Below are 23,430 nucleotides of genomic sequence, written 5' to 3'. Positions count from 1 at the left end.
TTCTTCCAAGATTCAAAATAAAAAAAATAACCTTGGTATCTTTCCAACTTCAAGAGCCTGAGAAAACCATGTGGAGGAAATTTTGAGATTGTGAGTGATTATAAAGCTATAAGAAACTGAAGTGCATGTATGTAAAGAAGTATTTCCAAAAATGAAAGAAATGTTTGGGGTCATTGTGTTTTAGTTGCTACACACACACACACATCTCAGCAAACAGAAAAGAGAGGGGGTTCTTATTTTGTATTCTTGCTTGTCAATATTGGCAATTTGAGTTTTTAATTCATAAGAAACTACAGATTTTATAGTTGAACATCACAAACACCTAATATGAACCAAAGCTGCATACAACATACCATGTAACATAAAAATCAATATTAAATTAACTAATGTATAATGCAAAAATCCGAATAACAATCTATCATTTGATACTGAACTTACTGACATATTCATAAAATAGCAGTATAAAAAAATTTTGAATACAATTCTACAAACATGATGACATCCTCTTTGATCGCTGACCATAGAAAGACATATAGCAATAAAGTTAAATCTTAGCAAAATAAACTTACTAAAAACATTATTTTCAAAGAAATGAACTTCATTGTTCACATTCCTTGCACAGATCTTTTCATCTGTACTCCACTGTGGATACCTGTACAAAAAAACAAAAACAAAAAACGTTTAAGTGTACACCATATACATACCTTTCCATTAATAAATGATTGAGAGAGTAAACCTCTTCTTTAAATTGCACAGAAATACCCACAGTAAACTAAAATGCATATTCTCAGTGTGCCAACAGTGTAAAACAAACTGTTACAATTAACTCTTCTTTAAATTCTTCTGTAATTTTTAATGTATGCTATTTGAGAAAACTTACCACAAATATTGTTTCTTCTGGATAAAAGAATGTAAACATGTTCCAGATTTTACTTCCCAAATATGAAGATTTGAATTATCTCTGGGGTTTTCTTTTATTGCTGAAATAAAACAATTTTTTTCTATAACAACCAAAATACAATATATTATAATTAAGCTTTTATACAATTAAGTCTCAGCACAAACTTTCAAAAGATGAATTCCCACATTTTATAGTATCTGTTTTCAAAAGCAAAGTTTCTAATGATAAAGAAAGACCTATTATCTAATGAATTAAGAAATATAAAAAAATCTTTCAACACTGTTTGCATTTTGCATGAGAACACTAAATTCATGCTTCTGAATTTCACAGTAATTTTGAAATATAGATAAATAGTTACAAATACACAAAACTTTCACATTTACTTTATAGCATCACCAAAAACCAACAACAAAGAGATGAAACCCAATAAAGGTCCTTAAATATTCTGAATTTGACAAATAAATTACCTTAATTAGTTGATTAGTTATCAAACTTCTTCAAAAATGTAAAACAATTTAAAAAGGACAACATATACAATAACAAACACTCAATATTAAGTTAAATTAATACAGAAATCATAATAAAATTTGAGCATGGTGGCCATCTAGGTACACTACAGTTGAAAACTTTTACAAAATTATTAATAAATACAACCATGGTGATCCATTTTCTCCCTCTCAGCTTAAAACACACAGCTGTAGATGGCTGATTGATTAATGCTTATTCTAAAACATAAATAAGATATCATTTTTCATAGAATTCATAAAATTTGATTTTTATGTAATTAAAATAAAGTATATTAGAAAATTATAAGAACTATCAAATACATTTAATGCATATTGGATGTTAGTAGTCTTATTTTTAATATAATATTAATTAAACACATATAAAATATAATACTATTAGTATCAGACATTTCACAAAAATATAATTACAAAACATCTAGAGGAAATAGAAGAATGAAGATCATATGTAGAGTTCTTCTTTAACTAAAAACATTCTAATTGTTGTACTTATTTTCTGTCATTTCTAAACCAAAAGAAATTACTTGAACAAATGTAATGGTGTATACTCAGGTCAAACTAGAAGAAATATATAACCTAGAGTAAATGAATATAAGAGAAATGTTAAAAACAAAAACTTGAGGTGAATATGTAAATTATACTGACCATGTAATCAAATGGGAAAAAAACTTATTCTTGCTCAGCCAAACAATGTGATGGCTAGAAATACTAGAGAAACTGCTGAAACAATGAGCCACAATAAAAATAATTTAATTTTAAATAAGGATGAAGGGTTGGAAAATCAAAAGGTAAGTATAGGGCATGATGTTTTTTATGACCATGGGTTTTTCTATTTTCATGTTACACAGCACTGGTTTTTCACACTCTTGAGGATGATGTGAACGACATCGAAGCCTGTAGAGTGTCTTTTATGACTGTATCATTTTTTAAAATAAATATTTTAATTGTGTATTATACAACACTGATTGTTTTAGTATTTTAATATCTCAAAAGAAATTATACACACAGAAACAAAACAGTTTGGCTAAGTCAATTATATTGCAATAACAAAATTTTCTACTTCTTTGTTAAATTTTATATTTCATATAAACACTACAGTCATAACAAAGGTGTTATAAAATTCATTTCCCAATGTGTTATTTTCTATAGAACTTTGAAACAAAAAACTGTAACTCATTGTGGCTGATGAATAGATGAAGTTAAAAAAAAAAAAGGCCTTGAAGTTGCCATACTCAAGAACTCTATTTTTTATAAATGACACAACTATACATGTCAGACAAATTCATGAAAATTCTTAAAGATAATCAGACTGCTTAATAATGTACTTTCTTACAAGATACTGAATTCAAATGTTCTTCAGTATATACTTTCCATAATATTTGTTAACATTTAAGGCCTTACACAATATTTTAATGGTGCCTCTTGCTTAATGGTTTTTTTCTATGATTATATAATATGAATTTATATCATTTAAAACCATATCACACTGTGCTTTCTTAAATAATATATTAAACAGAAAGTGTTTCTTTTGTGTTTTCCAATATTTTAAGTAAAACATTGTTTAGAGTTTAGCATATTCTAAACACTAACATGGAAAAGTCTTTAAAACTAGAAAAATTGTAAATCTAGCATTACTACAAATGTTTAAACTACACAAGAAACCTGTTTTTGTAAATATTTAAAATCCATGGTACACTAAAAAAAATAACTTTAAAAATTAAATTAAAAAACTTTAGATAAATCTACAAGTGAATATATATATAGTATATTCCAAAGAGCAAACTATTTCAATACTAAATGAGAATAGGGAACTTAAAAGGAAATTTTTTTTCACACTTTTGAAACATTAAAAATTCTGTCCTTACTTTCCTACTTATGATTAATACTGACCAGAATAAGGTTCCCATGTTATGATAAAGTTACCAGTAGGTGAAAACTGCAAACACGTAGTCTTAGGTTTTGCAATCTGGAGAACAGGGGAGCATGATGGTAGAGATATTACATTAACTCTACAAAAAGATGAAAAAGTCACAATAGTATAAATAATGATAATTCTTAGTTGAAAATCTTTGTAATTTAAAATGTCTACCATCATGACACATAAAAATCATTATAGGCTTAATGGTGATATTATATAATTCATTGAAACTTTGATAATTTAATGAATCCTCAGCTGTAACAAAAGTTAATATTTTCCTACACTAAAAGTATATATCCAATAAACACTTACCTCTATTTACAGTTGCAGCTTTCTTTGACCTGACTGCCCTCTCGTGCACAAATTTCCACTCACTATTAGCTTTGAACTCCCATCTAATTTCTCATGTATACCACATTGTTCAGTTGCATTTAAGCATGCAACTGAGCATGAGATAACATTCCATCTTCCCACAGCTGATTCCTTCTATACACTTGAACCTAATCTTCACTTCAAGATTAGGCATGAAAAACACCACCAGCAGTGAGGAGGATGGACAAAAAATGTGAAAGGAGGCAAGTATCTATCAGAAATATATTTTCAGTGTAATTTCCAATACAGTGCCTTACCTCCTCTCACAGTAACAGCTAGAATCCTACATTCAGCAGGTGGAAGAAATGGTGTAAAATTAACTACAAGAGCACCCCTCAAAAGTTTCTGAAGAGTACCCCTGGAGTGTGCCACTTTGATGTTTAGAAAACACACCCATGGAATACTGCATCCCACCTGAACCATGCATATTTGTTACCCAAGTGGAGCCAACTTGTGTTGTGTCATAATCAAAGAGTGAAACAAGTCATCCATTCTAAATCCAAAAAGAGTATAAATGTGTGTAGACTAGCTAAGGTGCATCAAGCCATTATCAAGATGTCAACTCCAGTTCAGATCAGTGGCACCAGGAGGAACTTGACCAGTTCCTGGTAGAAGGAGGGTCCTCAACTATATTCATCTAAGGTGTAGGAACCAGAAAAGAAGTGGAGTTTACATTCTGAAAACCTAAACCAACATGTGTGCAAATCCAACACAACGAAGAATAATAAATCATGGTAATGTACATCTAGACAACACCATGAAGGTAAAAATGCAATATGGAGGGTCAGTTACAGTCCAAAATGAATCATCATTGGGAATGTAACATCTAGTTGACAATAACAGGAATTCCCCAGCCAACTCAAAAGTGAGGACTTATTTTGGTTAGTCTAGCTTAAACCAAAACTAGTAGCCCAGGAACTAACAGCTAGCTGGTGATAGGAGGGAAGGTTTCCAGCTTGATGGTGAAATACAACATAATAAGAAAGATCCAATCTAGACCTGTGGCATACAGCATGAAACATCAGAAAAAAAAGGAAGAGCCACGCCTTTCACACATGTAGACCACCATGGTCCACTATCCCAGTGACTGGGAGGTGCTAAATGGTAAGGTCTCCCATATTGCACTGAAAGGAAAAAAAAGGAAAAGAAACACACTGAAGAGTCAAGAGGAACACACCACAAGATAAAGTGTACTGGGCAACCACAGAACCTATTTTGAAAAGCAGACCATTCCTGATTCTGTTAACTAAAGAAACATTTGATGTGGGCATACTATGAGTTCATGGAATGGTACAAATGTAGTTATGAGGCAATAAACTGTGAGGGTGAACTTATGAATGGTCTTGTGGATCATTTCATTAGTGCATATGAGAGATCTAATAGATCACACAATGCACAATTCTATTTTTAGAATGTTATGGATCCCCCTGAAAGATTCAGTTATTTAAAACAAACACCTTACTAACCCATAGTTGCACCATCATGCATTGAATGGTAAAGCAGGGAAGACAATATCCAACTAAGCAGGAAATCACAATATAATGTAGGCAATATGGCACAAACATGTGGAGTGATCTACATGTGAGCCTAGATAATCTCTTTTAGAGGATGATGAAAATAAGCAGCCATGGACATTGCAATGTGACATATCTGATGATATGAGACACTAAACAATTGGAAAAATTCAGAAGAAAGGGAGGAATAGACAATATGAATAACACAATGACTCCAACCTGTAAGAATGATAAGTGAAATATAACAGGAAATGGACAGATTCAAATAAATAAACACATGGAAGTGAGAACCATGAAAGGAGGCTATACATGACAGCTAATGCATTAAAGTACAAAATGGGCACAGGAGCTGATCTGCATCATGACAGGAGTAATTATGTGATATGAACTGAAGGGGAACAGGAGTGAAGGTGACATTAACTTCACTGATGATAATATTTTGGCAAGAAAGGTCTAGTCTGGATACAAAAGAACATACGATTTGTGGTACGAAATGCAGTTGACAGCAATGGCAAACAAGTTCAATCTATGACGTCCACAAGTAAACAAGAGAATGAAAGATGGTAAGAGAAACATGATGCTAGTGGTTCAAAGGGAGGAAAGGAAAAGACATGGAGAACTACATTAAGATTCTTAAATGAACAAGACCATCACTGAGGACAACAACGGACTTCTCCAATTTGATAATCCAACCCACCTGAGTACCTTCCTTGAAGAGAAGTTGGGTGTGAATGCAAGACTCTGTGAAAGATAAAACCAAAAGAAATCAGTCATTCTTATAATAATTAAAAGTGACTTCCAGAGAATGTAGGAATCAGGCACATGACTAGACCACTTAACAGAAAACAAAGTGCTGATGCAAGCACAAAATGAAGAGAGAAAAATTGATAAACATGATCCTCATGAATAAAATTAAATGATGAACAGTTGAGATGTGAAGATAAATGTCACACACAACAAATCTTGTCATCTACAGCCCAGAAAGAAAAGCTCATCTTAGGGACATGTATGGTTCCATGGGAATTAAAGCACATCTAGAAAGCAACTTAGATAAGAAAGAATGATAAGACTGAGAACAACAAAAAGTTGGTAAAAAAGTTCTGGATGAACAGGAAAAACCTATTCATTATGTTCTTGATGATAAGTTATTGATCAAATTCTGAGAAATGCTGGTGAGAAGAAATATATTCTGGGGAGGAAAGAAACCTATATAGAAAATAAGGGAGGAGGCAAGAAGAAAAAAGAGAGTCCTTTCAACAAAACTCAAAGGACCCAAAGATTAATAGAAAAGTTCTCCCATACACCTGATAAATGAGCTAGGTGCCCCCACCAAACCTCAAACTTTATGGTAGCCACCATTACTGTTGACATTAGCAGAATGTTGGTGAATAATAATACAACATAAGGGCAGGGTTTGGGAAGAAGGAACTAGTAAAGGAGAGAAAGGAAAAGCATGGGAAATGGAAACTGGAGATGGAGGAGGTTGGGACAATCAGGAAGATAGAGAAGTATGTAATATGGTGGATTCCACACGAAACTCCAAAGTGTCTGATAGCCCATCAAACATTGTAGATCTAAGAAAAAGGACTACCTGAAGATCACTTAGAGAAGTGGTGTGAAGGTGCATAAGTATTAATACAACACATCCTGACCCACTAAATCCAAGCAGCTCAGGAACTAAGTGTGATGGGATGTGGCAGACAATCTGGGCAATGTAAAGGTTAGGAGTGTGAGGAATTATGCCAAGAAACCCTAAGGAGAATGATGGAAAGCCTCAGACAACAAATGAATAGACAGCATATGTTGTAAAGAGTGTTAAAAGGGATAAGTGAAGTCAGGCAAATTGTCCCTGGAAAAAACACACCAAAGTATTAGGGTCTAAACCCCAAAGGGGAAGAGAATCCAAATGCTGACTATACAGAAAATAGATTTGTAGCACAATGCAAGTGCATGAACTTTTGTAATATGTGGGGCACACAGCACAAATTTGCTCTTAAAACCTAACTGGATGGATCTCAAAAGTAGATGAAAGGGGAAGAGTAAAAAACCAAGAAAAAGGGGCTTCAACTGATAAAAGAACAGAACACACCTGTGAAAAAAATAGATCTAATTGTTTCCATTGTTCAAGAATGTGCCTGCACAGCAAACAAAGAGGGAAAAAAGGGCTGTCCAAAACCATGTCATCTAATTTAAATCTTCAGGCAATGTCACAACCAACTGTTTGTCAAGAGACCTCTTAGTCTACATGAAAGAAACCATTTCATGTCAAATTATTGCTGATATTTCCTCCACCAATAAAACTGCCCTGCAGTCATCCTCACAGGTTGGCAATCATCAGTACCATCAGTAGCCATTGTCATCGTGATAGTAAATTGTGACTTTATAAATTATAGACACACTACTAAAATTGAATGAGTAAGAGAATTCACAACCAAAATTAAATTCAACTCAGACATGGATTCAAAAACAATACTCTGAAAAGTAAAACTCAACATAAATTCAGACTGTCAAAAATATAATTAAAAAAAAACAGTTAAAAATCAAGCACTAAGTGTGAACTCAACTATGTCACATCTAAAGTGAAAATTGGGTTCAACTGTATAAAGGGAGTCAGCTGTGATAGGAGGGTATGCCACATGCTAATTTACATACTTAAATATAGCTGGACCAAGTTGTATTCACATGACATTAGGTAGGATTCCAAATGTTTCTAGCAAGCAAATATTTGTGGACGAGAGAGCAGTTAAGTCAAGAATAGCTATAACTACAGGGAAGCAGAAACTAAATTTCTTATAACTAAGAACTATCAAATTTTTCCAATTCATTTGATGGTTTGTATTTTAGAAATGGTAAATATTGGTATATGGAAAAATGCCAAGAGTAAAAAAACATTTAATATATACATTATTATTCTCATGATAAACAAATCTAAGACTCAGAACATATATGGTGATGAAGTTGATAATAAACCAGATGACAAATAATTAACTATATATGTACATATCTACTCCATACAGCCTGGCCATAACATCCTTTACCACTTTGCACTGACATAAATGCAAAAAAAAAATACAATGTATATAAAGGGGGAAATTGGAGAAAAAATGAGCCAATTAACATAAATTGACAAATTTCTCCACTTCTACACTATTTGCTTAATGCATCCTCCCTCATTCTTAACTAACAGCATCCAGTCAATGACTAATTAATGTTGAAAACAGATGATCACAACCTCACTTGAGAAACATAAGTACCTTCATGTTGGATTGCATCCTTCAGCATATATTTAACGATTGAATAGCATTCTATTAAACGAGTCTTGAGATGACCCAAAAACCAGTAATCTGCCTTCTTTTATACATCCATATTGACAGTTCTTATAGCTAGCATCAAAGAGATAAAAGCTCATTTTAACATTTATTTTTATTTTATTAAGTGTGCAAATTATGACTAAAGTTACACCATGTGGTGTCTAAATGTATGAATTTAAATTTATAAGTTCATCTTATCTACCTTGTGCTGATGACCATGTTTACCAATTTTAACCTTTGTATGAACCACATCTCAGTTCTGACACTACAAAGTGACCAAAGAACATTATAGCCACTCTATAAATTATTCAATTAGCAAATGTATCCCTTAGAAAAAACTATGTGATACTAATCTTTCAATTTAAACAAATTTTGGATAAAATAAAACAGAAAAAATCATTCACTTTATAGGTAATTGATTTAGATTGCAAAAAATGCAAAACCTTTAGGACTAATTATTGGTTTACAGTCTCAGCAAGGAAATTACTATACAGTAAACACATCATAGTTAAAATACACCAAAAACTTGAAATTATCATGTAAAAAAGTTACCTTTATGCTTAAAAATATCACATATTAACCAGTAAGTTATAATGTATGACAGATGAAATAGCAGTACAATAGATGAAACAAGCATTCTTATGTATCCTGAAAACATGATCAGGGAAAAAATAATAGTTTCATTCCATTTTTAATATTTTTAGCATGTTTGAATTAATTTATGCTATATGATTTTTATTACACAAGAAATGACTCACATTTTGAAGTTTGTCGAATCAATACATTTTGGTATAATTGTAACATCTGAAATGCTTTCCTAGTTTTCTTATTTAGTTTTAAGTTTGACAGCAAGGAAAACTAGCAATGTGTTTGTGATATTTCCTAATTAATAATAAGATATTTAATTGAAAGCTGAAAACCACCAAAGCTAAAGAAAGGTGAAGCATTCACACTGCTAATATTTTATTTTATTTTTCAAAAATTTTGTTTTACCAGAAATGATACATGTTGAATTAGTAACATTTCAGGCATGTTAAGCATCAAAAATGGTGATTCATCCTTCCCAGTTTAAATCAAAAATTTTGAATCTAAAAAATATACTTACTGTGATCCATTACTCCAAGCAAAGTACTTTCCATCTTGACTGAATGCCATTACACGACATATTCTACTAGTATCCCTGTTATATTGAAATAAACTCTAAATATCATTATGGAACTATGTAAAAGATATATACACCACCAGGACAACACTTCAAAAAATACTCAATTTAAAGATCTTCAACTTTAGTACACATTTATGTACTTTTATCATACCTTGACATCTGAACATGATACAGTTCTAATTTAACAGACAACACACACTTGTGAATATCTATACCTTGTGAAACCTAGTCTTAAGTACCTACAAATGTTTGAAGTAAAATGACACATTTTAAAAATTACTGTTTAATAAATGCTTGAACCTTATGAAGGCCACTGCTCTACATTTCTACATATAAATGTCAAAAATAATGCTACATTGAATGTTCTAAAGTATAATAAAAGTTTATAGGCACATATACTTAGTGAATCTCATCACTATGTACATATATATATATATATGTGAAAAATGCCATTGCAGAATCACTGCAATGTGTCAAACTTTTATATTCTTCAAAATGTCACAGAACATTTGAAATTATCTCTGAAAAGTAAAAATGCAGTAAACACATATGCACATACACTCATTTTAATATGATATAAATTATACTACAGTTCTCTAACAACGACTTTAAATGTACATTTATTTCACTAAGAATTAGTTCATTCGCTTGCAGTGACCTAAGTTTAATTAACAAAAAAATTAAATTAGAATAAGAATATTCTATAACTTTAATAAGTTGCATTAGTTCTTTTAAATAATGATGTCTAATATATCCTACTGCAAAAGGTTTTAAAGCACACACATTTTTAAAGAAACCAAAGTTTTGTACATTCTGATATTTAATTTTAGTAGTTTTGATAACATGAATAAACAAATTATATAAACAAAAACTTAAACAGACGAGCACAGCAAAATCAAGAAAAGTTTTATATTAATTAAATACAACTGACTATCTTGCATTCACTTTACATCTTTTGCTGTCCCTTACTGTGTTGCAAACACTGCAAGTTAATAAACATCAACACAAGACAGCATTATAATAAATTTGAGACACTACATCTCAAAGAAGTACTATGCACCTTTGTAGCTGAAAGACTAGAAAAATCAAGTTCTTCTACATCTAACCAGTTCAAAGAAAAACACAGGTAGGTTTGTTAAAGTGCAAGTTGACAAGATATTGCAACATTTTACTTGTGAAACATGACAAATATTTATTAATAATAATAATGGAGTTCTACAGGAGGTAGAATTTTAAACTCTAGCCTAGGGCTACAAAATACATAAAACTGCTACCAAATGTTAGCAAACCCCAAATGTACAAATTTAACATCACAGTTTTGTCAAAGAATGTGGCAATATTTCTTTCAATTGTCTGTTGATTTCATTCCACAAAATTCCAACAGAAAACAGATTTTACCATATTTTGGAGAACAACTTGTAGTTTTGTATAATGTAGAGCATGTTCAGAATAACTATTCTTCTGTAGAATGAAATCTTGGTAATGCAAATATATTAACAGATAAATTAGAGGTAACTTACTAAATATATAGAAAGTTGAATATATTACACTAATGTGATTTCAGAGTCTCACGATGTTTTTACAGTCTATATAACCATGTCTGGTCATATTCTGTTCAACAAAATCCTCAACAATAAGGCATCTTTATTATCTTAATGTATGAATAGTTTGCTTTGGAAATAGCTGTTACATACCTCCCCCTCACAAGAAATTAATTGTCTGTGGCATTACATTACATACAAAATGTCAAGGTCAAAATATAATCTTGATACTTGCAATTGCACTGTGACTTTATACCAGCTGTTATTGTAACACGAGTCACAGTTTTGCAAATTGTATTAATATAGCATAGTTAACCCTGTATCACATAAACAAACATACTATTACTATATATAACTTGGTGAATTGACAAACTTACTTTTCAAATTTTTCATATTCATTATATTTCGGAGGCCCATATGTTAAGTGAAGTCCATCACTACCTCTCACTGAAAAATATAAACAAACATTTACAAGTTTACATAAAAAAAACTTTTAAATAAGTGAGAAAACATGATGCTATAAAAAGTCACTCAACTCACTGAGTTCACTCTTTCATTAAACAGATCACCAATCCAAGAAAATTTAACCTTACAAGTTTATATGTACATACAGCAAATTTTAAACAAACTCATCATTGCAGAAATCATTCCATATGTTCCTAACTCTAACCAACAAAATTTTGGCTAAAAACAAATCTTTAGCCAAATATCTAAAGTCAATCCTTGACACCATTAATATTGCAGTGTATGAAAATGTAAACTTCCAAAACATACCTCTTCTGACACTTTAGCTAGAATTCAATACTGACCAGTTGGAAAGGACGGTGAGGGGAAGATCCACATAGAAAGCATCTACGTAAAAACAGGTGTGAAAAACTGATATATAATAAAGCACACTATTCAGGGTCCAAAGTACTTCTGGGACAAGTATGCTCTTCGCCCAGATAAAGTGAAATTTAAACGTTGATGGTAAAGGCCAAACAGCTACAGAGTCAACACTTTGTTATCATTAGATTCATCCAGGTCTCAACTATGCAGATGAAATTCCATGTCTTGGTATTGGAATTATAGAGTTGTGAACTCAAAGCTGCATCCAAGATGTAGTGACTAGGACAGGGTGACTGCAATATGAAATAACTGTATAACAGGAATATCATACAAAAGGTACCCAACCTGAATGTTTCATGTTGAGTCACTGGAATTACAATGAGTAGTCTAGCATTGTATTATGAATTTGACAGAGGAAAACTTTTCACCACCCAGAATGCACTGAGGTGGTCTTGTGGAACACCCCAACTCAACAAAGCTTACTTTTACCAGGAATTTGTTATTATTCTACTGGTAGCTATCATGGATTTGTAAAAGCATACCTAACCAGGCAACACTCACCACTGAGTGGCATCCAAAGGAGAAAATGAGAAATTTCTTGAAAATGCACAAAGTTATTCACCTCTCTCACAGTTTAGCCAGGAGGTGTGGAATAGCCATGGGGATTAGCTGAAACCCATCTGGGGAGGAGACTGCTAAATCCTGTAAATAGTGCAATGTAAATGCATGAGGTGTGGTCAACATACCAGCCTGTATAAGTTTCTCCATCAGGCAATGCAATCAGGCTGCCAGAGACATTGATATATATTGAACTTAATTAAATGAGACCCTACAAAGTCTCTACTCCTCCAATGAAACACCAGAGTAAGCTATCCAAACCAACTAACGAATCCAACTACTTAAAGTGATGGGGGATAATTCACATAATAATGGAAGATACCAGTGGATAATTAACTGGTGACACTAGTTCTAAAATGCTTCTGTGCATGTCACATAACACCAGAAAGCCTGAAGAGGGCATAAAAATGATCCAGATCCAAATGGTCATATAAACAGGAAATGGAAGAAAGATGAATAGAAGAGAAAGACATATCTCCTTCCTTAGCTGCTGCATGTTTAGAAACAATCTCTCTGGATACAGCAGAACATAGTTGGAATGGTACAGTGTCTTGAAAATGTGAAGTGAAAACAATCTCAGTGCTAACACCCTCCAGCAAATAACAGAATAAATATGTTGTAAGTTAATGATGATATTGTGAACTTGACCCCAAAAGGTGGACTTGTTCATGCACAGAGAACCACCTGTAATATTCCATTTAGGAACCAGGAAAGGGCAACAAGGATGGATTTCAGAAGTAATGGCAAAGCCAGGGACTTAAAACTTTTCTTCTCTCAGAAAACCAAAAAGTAACTGATAAGGCAGGCTTACACAAGACAACAGACAAAGGCACCAAACCTTTGTCAAACAACCATGTCAAAAATTGAGAGACATGGCACAGCAAGACAAAGAGAGTTAAATCTATGTTTGAGAGACTACTCAAAATAAGTAAGCCATTTCCTTTTATAGATTTCCAAAGAAGGATGTTGAATGAAATGTATTAATAAGGAATACACTCAAAATACCAATCTCTGATAGCTGCATAAAAGCTAGGCAGGAAGTTGAAGAACAATAACTGCTGAATAAAAAAATGTCTGACTCAGGCTGATGTAAGAGAGATGGCCAGGGAGGAAATGAAAAGGCTGATACTCCTGAAGGTACAGAAGAAGTGGAAACAAGGTCTGATCCAGCCAATGTGGTGCCAGCAGAAGAACTCAATAGGACCTGGACTGGAGTGAGTCAGTATCAAGACCTTGGAGAACAGACAAATTGGGAATACAGAAAGACAAATACTCATATAAACCTGGCTGAGAGCATTTACTCCCAAAGCTAGAGGATGAGGTACTGAACTGAAGACCAGTAGGATGGAACAGAGCAGTCTACTGTGCAACAAAAGCATCCATTCCATAGGAAAAGCTCTGTCTGGATGAGATAACTAGTAGGCCACTAGATCCATTACTCCTGAAATATGACAGGCAAGAAAAACGATCTGGTGTTTCTGTACCCAAAGGAGAGTAGCATCCACTGTTTGAAAACAAAGATCTAGTGGGAAAAACCCCTTGCTTTGAAATGTATGAAACTACCATGAAACTGTTAAATGAAGCACTACAACCTTCTCTTTAAACAATTCAAGGCTATAACTTATTGAACTGTTAAAAAAGTTCTAACAAAATAATGTGGGGAGAAGATTCTCCTATTGTCCAAAGTCCCTGTAATTCCATATTTTCTATACATGCACCCCAACTCTGTAGAGAAACATCTGTGAACAAACATATCTCTGACCATGGAACTATTAAAGGGACACCTACAGTTGTGTTGTTCCTGTTAAATCACTAGAAGAGATCCAGCAACTTGGAATCTGATACTTTCAATAGACAATCCAGTACACTTGTCCAAATGTTTCATTAGTCCTGTACTGACCACTGAAGGGCCCTCAAGTGGATCCAACCTAAAGGAGTAAGTGATTCTAAGGATGTCTAAATCCCCAAAAGAGACAGAAGTGTGTGTGCTGGTAGAAAGGAAGGCAACTGGATTTGAACAAACATCTGTTCCATGTACCGAAGACATAGAGGATAAGGTTGGATCAACTTAGTCTGGAAGTGTAAAACATCCCTAAATGATCAAGGTACTGTGTAGGAGTAAGAATAGACTTCTTTTTTATAAGAAACCAAGCTCTCTCAGCTTCTGATAACAGAGTTTGAGTGTGCAATTCTACCAAATGGGTGGAAAGATGCAAGATGAAGCCAATTGTTCACGTCATGGTGAGTGTGAATGCCAGTGGAATGATAATATGAAAAACTTTGACTGTATGGCAAAAAATGTATGGAACAGATGTGAAGCCAAATGATGGAACATGAAACTGAAAACCTGATTGTCATGCATGAAATGGAGATAACACCTTCAAGACTCTTGTAATCAGGATGTGAAGGTGGTAATCTGCAAGACTGAATTTTGTCAAACATAGAACGTGTCAAAATGGTGCTACCAAGGGAAAAGAAACAACTCCATTGAAAACGGAGAAGGCTGGAGAAAGATATGGAGATGAGAGACATTAATGATTGGTTGCCAATTACCTGTCGTTTTGGTACTAACAGCTAAAAATAAAAACCCTCAAGAGAGGAGATAAAGCACTCTATGGTCTCTTTGTACAGGAGATACTGCATGGCTTGTGCTCAACTGTTGGAAGTAAGAGGGTTTTTGGTCAGTGGAAAGCCAACCAGTATGAGAGACAGAGAAGGAGGCATAAACTGAATGACCAACCTGCTCCTAAGGACTTAAATGACACACTGATCTGTGGTGAATGTCTCGCATACTGACATGAGCCCTCCGAGATGAGACCCCATAAGGTAGTTACTGATACTGAAATTGCACTCCACCATGGAGGAGGATCCCTACTAGTAAGATCAAAATTGCCTTTGTGTTCTAATGGTTCATGGCAATGAAGCAGGAGATCTGAAAACTCGAATGAGAGATGTAGTAAACTGTCCTGTCAAAGAACTGTGAAACAGTTGAGAAGCCAGTGTAGAAAGAGAAGAATATAAGCAGACCACATCTACTGGAGTCTGGAATACCTGCAAAAATATACTGTCTAAAGGACAGAGTTTTCACAGGAACTCTAAGGGTTAATGTAAAAAGGCAAACTCCCTCCATTAATCATTCTCTCCAAAAGGTCCCAGCACCAAACCAACCAAAATATTAAGGAGAGAGAAGCCAATAACCTGCGCAAAGTGGAAGTCAATTAATGCATATGAACCTCCAAAATTTGAGCAGGGGATCTATAAGTGGCCTGAAACAACAGTCACATATATGATAAAAAAAACAACAAAAAACTGTTGTAAGTGATAGATGAATTTGAGTAATTGAAATTACGATGAACAGTGGCATCTTGTCTAGAGCCTTGAACAGGAAGTAAAGGGGCTAACCTTTGACAGTGCAAATAAAAGTACTCTAAGCAAATGAAAACTGAGACATACTGATCCAGTAAACAAGAGGGAAAAGGCATGGCAGCACCCTCTCTCAAATGATCTGCAAATCTCCTTACATGCACAGTAATATCTGGTGTAGATGGAAGGACCAGATAATCAAACTACTTACTTAGAATAAAGAAGGTAAAAATTCATAAGCCACAGGAAAAATATTCAAAATGTTACAAATACAGCATACTAACTGAAAACAGGGTGCAAGAAGCAGAACGTCCATCTGAGATTAAGAAGTAGCTATCTGAGCAAAGGAAGATGCTGTAAAAACAATCTAAGTTTTCACTAGTTCACTCTTGATCTTCCCAGACTCAGCCTAAGAGACAACAGAAAAAAAAAAGTATCAGACCACCTCTCTTATTTCTTATTTTTGAGACTAATTCTTATTTGGACAGATGAGAGGCTGTAGACTTGATGTACTTAAACTTAATAAAGGTTTTGAAAAGGTGCCACACAAAAGATTGATTTATTATGAAAATTGCAACAATATTCAGTAAGGGATAGTAAAAATACTAGTTAAGGAAAAAGATAAAACATTTAGGTTATTATAATTTAGATCACACATTTAACATATATGCAAACCAACTCAGTAGTATAACTGAAGTAAAGGACCTTGGCATAATAACTGCTGGTATGTCACTTAAGCCATCAAAGTAGTGCTATACCACTAGTAATAAAGCTAAGGTGTATTTTAGACTAAGGTTTTCCAAACTGAAAAAACTTTTTTATATGAGCAACACTGTAACAGCTCTGAAACAGTTTAAATTGCAATAACAGATTTTTTACCACTTGCTAAATAATCTGACATCTATAGTATTTCATCTTAAAACTATACCTACAAGTTATAAAAAATTATCTAATTAAGATAATAATTAAAACGAAAAATGCACTTAAATTTTCAAAAGAATAATGTTACTTTTTCATTTTATTTCTTACAGATAGGCAAGTCTTCAAGTTTCAATTCCTGCTGCTATACAGTGACAAGTTAAAAAAGTAGTATAGATGGAGGGAACACTGCAAGGTTATTCTCAAAGTACAATTTAAAGGATCCATGTATAATGCCAAAACAAATATAACAAACTCATATTGAAGTAAAAAGTACTTGGGATAGCTCTTTTACTGTTTCCACCAAGAATTAAAAAAAAAAGAGGCTAAGAATTGTGACACCCTTTGGTCTCCTCAGTATCTGCTTTATTACTATAGTATTAAGTGCAACAAATACTGGACAAGTTTTATGCAAAAGTTATGGATATCTTCAATGCACTGGCAATGACCTTCTCGCACCTTAATTTCTTTATTTTAACAAAAGCTTTACACGTTAGGATCTAACCAAACTCTTACTACTTCCAGCGTAAAAATACTTCTCTTCTGTCATTAAAACATTAATAACAGAATGGCCTGTTTGTGTGATGTTATAACAGTATTAACTATATTAAAATTATTAGTATTATTTTCATAATATTTATATAATAAAAGAGCAATACTATTTATACAAATCAGTTCACTATGGGTCAAACGTTGGATAGATGCGTGAATGCAAAATTACAAAGACAATTACTACTAAAAGTAGTACTTGTATTCAGGGTAACTCGAACAGTGCGGGTCTAGTACTGATATCATTTAGTTTGCCATTGATACAGTCCAACATAGTAAAAGTAGTGCATATTCAAACGACTAAAACTATCTGTGAGGAAAAACTTTCAATTTTTTATCGACATTAAAGTTATATTGTGTATATATTTAAAAACAGTATTTCACTCACCAGATATAAGAGGCATGGAAGCAGCCATTTTTAGTAGTTTATGTTATGTGGCGTAAGATGGCTCTAGGTAATGATAAAATAATAGAACGCTAGTTTCTCTTGTAACTGAAAAGTTCTTATTTACATTAGATAGTAAACTCTGTGTACGTTAATTTAATTCTACAATCGTATTTGAATTAGGACAAAATGTCATTGTTTACTGTTTTGTCTAAAACAAATGAGAAACTGAATGTGCATAATGTCAAATACAAGTAATTAATATAAATACACACAGTTAATTTCTGCTCATCCTAAGGTGTGAAAAATGAAATATTTCTTGTTATCATAAATGTATAACAGGAGAGAGTGTCCTAAAAATTCTTGAAGCTGGATTCTGTTGAACAATTTGGGTATAAATGCGAAAAAAAGGTCCAATAAAAAAGTATAAAAGAACAATAATTTAACAAATAGTTAATTTTCTTCAAATGTTTTATATTATTTTTTATTTCACCAAATTTAATGTTGGCAGGATGGTTAGGAAAGCAATACGGTATGATGAAATTCCTTTGTTTTAAAAAATTAGGGTTTTCTAAATCATGGTGTGATTCAGACTGAGATGAACAAACAAAGATGATTTGTTTAAACTGACTATCACAACTTATGAAATTTGATCACATATTAAATGTTGTTTGCTTTAGATAGTTGATTCGTTGCACATTGCACACAATTTCTTTTCTTTTTAGTTTACTACCTTGTTAGCCTTTGATGTTTTTATTTTATTTTACTCTTGTCACTATCTCTTAACAAATTTTGTGTTTTGGCGTTTAAATTACATAACATTCACTTGTTTGATAGTCGGGAGTTTGTTTGTATTTTTTACCTTTAATTTTAATAAAATAATGTTTGATACCCGCCTGATGGCTCAACCATAAGATGAGAGCGTAAATGGTAAAAATATTGGTTCAATACTCCATTTAGCCCAGCATAGATACCCCATTGTGTAGCGTTCTGTTAAGAATAAACAAAATGTTTAGAAATTAAATTATTTGAATCCGATCTAAATTTATCTTGATTTATTTATTTTTACAGAAATGTTATTGACGTAAAAGTATGGATATGAAATACAGCATTGGTGATAAGCTATAATTATTCTCTAGTGATTAACGTGTTGCATTACATTTGAAGCATTTATAGAATCAAATCAATCATGAAAATTCTGAATACATTTAAATATCAGTAAAAAGTGTCATACCATACAATATTACAGGGGCCAGTGAAGAAGATAAAACCTTTTATGTCAACTCCTGTGATCTCAGGTTGGCCTGGCATGGCCGAGCGCGTAAGGCGTGCGACTCGTAATCCGAGGGTCGCGGTTTCGCGCCCGAGTTGCGCTAAAACATGCTCTCCCTCCCAGCCGTGGGGGTGTATAATGTGACGGTCAATCCCACTATTCGTTGGTAAAAGAGTAGCCCAAGAGTTGGCGGTGGGTGGTGATGACTAGTTGCCTTCCCTCTAGTCTTACACTGCTAAATTAGGGACGGCTAGCACAGATAGCTCTCGAGTAGCTTTGTGCGAAATTCCAAAACAAACAAACAAATTGATCCCAGGTTATTAATACTTTGTTCAAGTAAATCACTGAGTTGTTGAAGAACCAGCAGGATAATAAAGTTTAAAGCCTTTTCTCACTATAAACTTTCGTGGAATACCAGAATGACACTTTTGAAGATTTATCCAAAAGAAATTACTTGCCTATATATTTTGGGTAACAGATGTTTCCAAATGGTGTAATAAACACTAAAATAATAGACTGACAGAAATGATAGGATGCTTATAACTATGTAATAATCACTATAGTTCAGCTAAATGACAGTTTCACGTCGATAAGGTATCAGGTAAATTCTCTGATTTGCTACGTTTTTGTGAATAAATTAAATTGTCCTGTATAAATATTTAACTAGGAAAATGTAACGTATTAAACATTTTCATTACACGAGCATAATTGAATTAAATATGGATGTTAGTGAAATTTAATTGTAGTTGCTGCTACTACTTGATAATAGAACAAATAATATAACGTAGCTAGTACTAATTAGAATTGTACTGCACTTTTTCTTTGTTTATTTATCTTTTTTTGTAACTACAAGCAATGAAATTGTTACTTTAAATTATTAAAAATAATTTTGAGTAATGTAAGTTTTAACGAACAGAGAAAAGTCAATAAAAATACCTCAGACGAGAGAACATAGGTTATCTTTATGGAAAGAGATAAAATTAGAAATATAGATGCTAAGATATTATTTCAACAACTTTAACGAACAGGCAATTACTTATTGCTTTCCACTGTTCATTCTGTTCACAAATTAGTTGATTTTTTGTTTCTTTTTGCTTAACTTTATACGAAAGCAAAAATTGCAAAAGTATTATGAACCCATTTCGCAAAATAAATATTGTAATAGGAAACTGATTAAAAAGCAAAACATTATGACTCGTTTGTAAACACTTCCAGCATATATCACCGTTAAAATAAGTTATTATTATAACTATACTGTTGGGTAGTAAACGGATAACTCTGAAATTTGTATATTCCTTTTATGGTAACAAATACTAATACCTAACCTGGGAAGTTGCGGGGCTGTATAAATACTTAAGCTCAAAAAATAGTATTTATGAAACATTTAGGTGAATTTAAGAAAAATATGCTTGTGTTTTGAATTTCGCGTAAAGCTACACGAGCGTTATCTACGTTAGCCGTCCCTAATTTAGCAGTCAAAATCTAGAGCTACTCACTTACCAACGAATATTTGGATTGACCGTCACAATATTATAATGCCCCCACGGCTGAACGGACAAGCATATCTAATGTGACAAGGATTTCAGCCCGCGACCCTCTGTTTACGAGTCGAGCGTCCTAACCATCTGACATGCTATAACAAAAAGCAAGAATAATAATTTATACTTACTTAGTTAAAGAAGTTTCTTTGCTGTGTTTTTTCTATATAATCACAGAACTTTTTAAATGTGTTTTAATGAATTATCAGTTTATATATAAATATACATATAATTCCTTCTGGAATGGTCCGAGGTCATAATTCCAAGTGACCACGAAGGGTGTGATTGTAGTTACATAGACGTATATGCTAAAGTGCAGTGCACGAAGTGTAGAAAGCCCCGTATATAGCTTTGCGCTGATAAACGACAAGTGTGATAGCATCAAGCCAAAGTGCGTAATAATAACATAGGTAAATTATACATGTGATTCTCGAAGGTTTGCTTATAACTTCAAAACAATTTACTTACGATTTATTTCACAACTTTTATAATATGCGTTGCAAATCGTAACTTTTGCAATGGAAATGTAAGTAAAGTATTTTAATGGTGCCATGATCATATCAGTAAAAAGTAATCAGATTTTCACTGGATTGTGCCTTTCAATTTCATCCAATTCAAATGGTATCAAAAAAGTTGTCCCTTCCCCCAGAAAAACAGACCCTTGGAAAATTTATCCCGGTCCAAACTCCAAAAGGTTGTGTTTATAATCATTTAACACTGGCACAGCTAACGTGTGCATTAAATACTGGGACAACGTTACGGCACTATTAGATGTTAATAGTGAATATATATATTAATGAAATAAACAATTTATAAAAATTCTAGTGACAGTTTACCTGTTTTAAAATACTTAACAACATTATTTGATATATTTTTTGTACGGTTTATGCTTTTGGAAAGTTACTAAGGATGAAAACGTTTTCACAACGTTGCAGTAATAATGTGTTGTCAACTTTTATTGAAACACAAATTGTAACCAAAAGAATTTCTTTACACTGTGCAAATAATTATTATATCAGTAATTTTATGAATGAGAAACGTATTATTTATTTTTACAGTTCATAATTAATTATACGTAGCTGTCACGAGATGCCACAATGGCCATAGTTGTATTTTGCTAGAAATATTGATCGGCTTCATTTCTTACAAATAATTGTGCTCATATGATTCAAAGTATGTCTCTATTATATATATATATTTATTTTTCTTATAGCAAAGCCACATTGGGCTAAGCCTACTAAGGAGAATCGAACTCCTGAGTTTAGCGTTGTAAATCTGTAGATTTACCGCTGTACTAGCAGGGGGGCTATGCTATATATATTACGATAATATTTTACTATAAACACAATGTTTCTCAATTTTCTAGGAATGTATGGCCTTTTGTATTTTAAATTAATATTGTTGAAGCTTTTTACCTAATTATTCCTTGTTAATTGTTTGCTTTTTCTTTGTTGGGTTTTGGTCTTTTAGACCAGGGAGGGTCAGGTTTGGTCGGATCTCTTCTTCCAATTGTCGCCTTCTTGTTTGTTTTGAATTTCGCGGAAAGCTACACGAGAGCTATCTGTGCTAGCCGTTCCTAATTTAGCAGTAGGCGATTCTTTTACCAATTAATAGTGGGGTTGACCGTAATATTATGACGTCTTCACAAGGACGAGCATGTTTGGTGTTACAGGGATTCAAACCCGCGACCTCAGATCAAGAGTCGAGCACCCTAACCACGTGGCCACGTCGATCCTGTTGTCTTCTATAGTGTGATGCAAAATTTCATTTCAGAAGGAACTTAGGCTGAGTGAGAGTGTAGGCAGTTTTAAGGTTTACCTTCGTAAACTAAAACATGGACTCCAAAACTCTAAAGCAAAATGATATCTTTATTTAGGTGCATAATATTTTTTCTCTACAAAATGATGTTTAAATAAAATAATTAGTATATTACCTTGTATTTTATTTTGTGTGTGTGTTGGGAAAGAGAGTTTTCCTAGAGTCCATTCAAACATGTTCAAAACTCACCAAAACTTTATAAAGATATAGTTTAAGTAAAAAAAAATCTCCAAATTCGTTTGGTTCCAACCTGATATACAGTATATGCTCACCAAAACCTATCGATCGGATATTCTTGTGTGATAAAAACACATTTAGCAACATTAAATAACAACATCTGCATATTTCTACATATGTTATAGCCGCAATTATATTCTTAAAATGATACGTAATATTTATCGGGTCGTTTGCTGAACATACCAGCGTTTTTCTTTTCAGTTATTAAGTTATTAGTTTACTGATGACGATAGCTAACACTGAATGAAGGATTTGATCAATTAGTAAAGCAAAAGTGATGTTCATAAAACAATAATATAAAATTCCTTTCAATTCAATAGGAAAAAAAGAACTTAAATAAAATCAATAATTACTGGAAACAGAATACAAATGGAAAATACAAGTTTAACTAGAAAATCGTAGAACACAGAAGTACTTTCGAAATTCCTGAGAAGAAGGCTTAATAAAAAGGATGAACCTAAAATTGAAAGATAAAATCTAAATATGAAACGCGAAGATGAAACAGAAATGTTTAGTTGTTTAACCTTAAGACAATATTTTAATAATTATGATAACTGACCTCACTGACGTTAAAGATGTTTGTTTGAATTTCGCGCAAAGCTACACGAGGGCTATATGAGCTAACCGTCCCTAATTTAGCAGTGTAAGACTAGAGGG

The 23,430-nt window shown here is 32.9% G+C and overlaps 1 protein-coding gene across 1 annotated transcript in view; it reads right to left on the bottom strand.

Moving 5' to 3' along the window:
• eIF2A (eukaryotic translation initiation factor 2A) overlaps positions 1 to 18,023 on the bottom strand; it is a 56,903-nt gene extending 38,880 nt beyond the window's left edge. The window contains exons 1-6 of the mRNA XM_076467791.1: positions 17,911 to 18,023; positions 11,624 to 11,693; positions 9,646 to 9,720; positions 3,316 to 3,434; positions 881 to 980; positions 570 to 652 (exon numbers count right to left, since the gene is read on the bottom strand). Coding sequence (XP_076323906.1) covers positions 570 to 652; positions 881 to 980; positions 3,316 to 3,434; positions 9,646 to 9,720; positions 11,624 to 11,693; positions 17,911 to 17,938 — 475 coding nt within the window. The 5' untranslated portion in view covers positions 17,939 to 18,023. The remainder of the gene's footprint in view (positions 1 to 569; positions 653 to 880; positions 981 to 3,315; positions 3,435 to 9,645; positions 9,721 to 11,623; positions 11,694 to 17,910) is intronic.
• Positions 18,024 to 23,430: the final 5,407 nt, after the last annotated feature.

Source organism: Tachypleus tridentatus, chromosome 11, assembly GCF_004210375.1.
Source record: "Tachypleus tridentatus isolate NWPU-2018 chromosome 11, ASM421037v1, whole genome shotgun sequence".
Classification (NCBI taxonomy): Eukaryota; Metazoa; Arthropoda; class Merostomata; order Xiphosura; family Limulidae; genus Tachypleus; species Tachypleus tridentatus.
The sequence above is the reverse complement of the archived record's forward strand: the minus strand, read 5'-3'. Positions and strand labels throughout refer to the sequence as shown.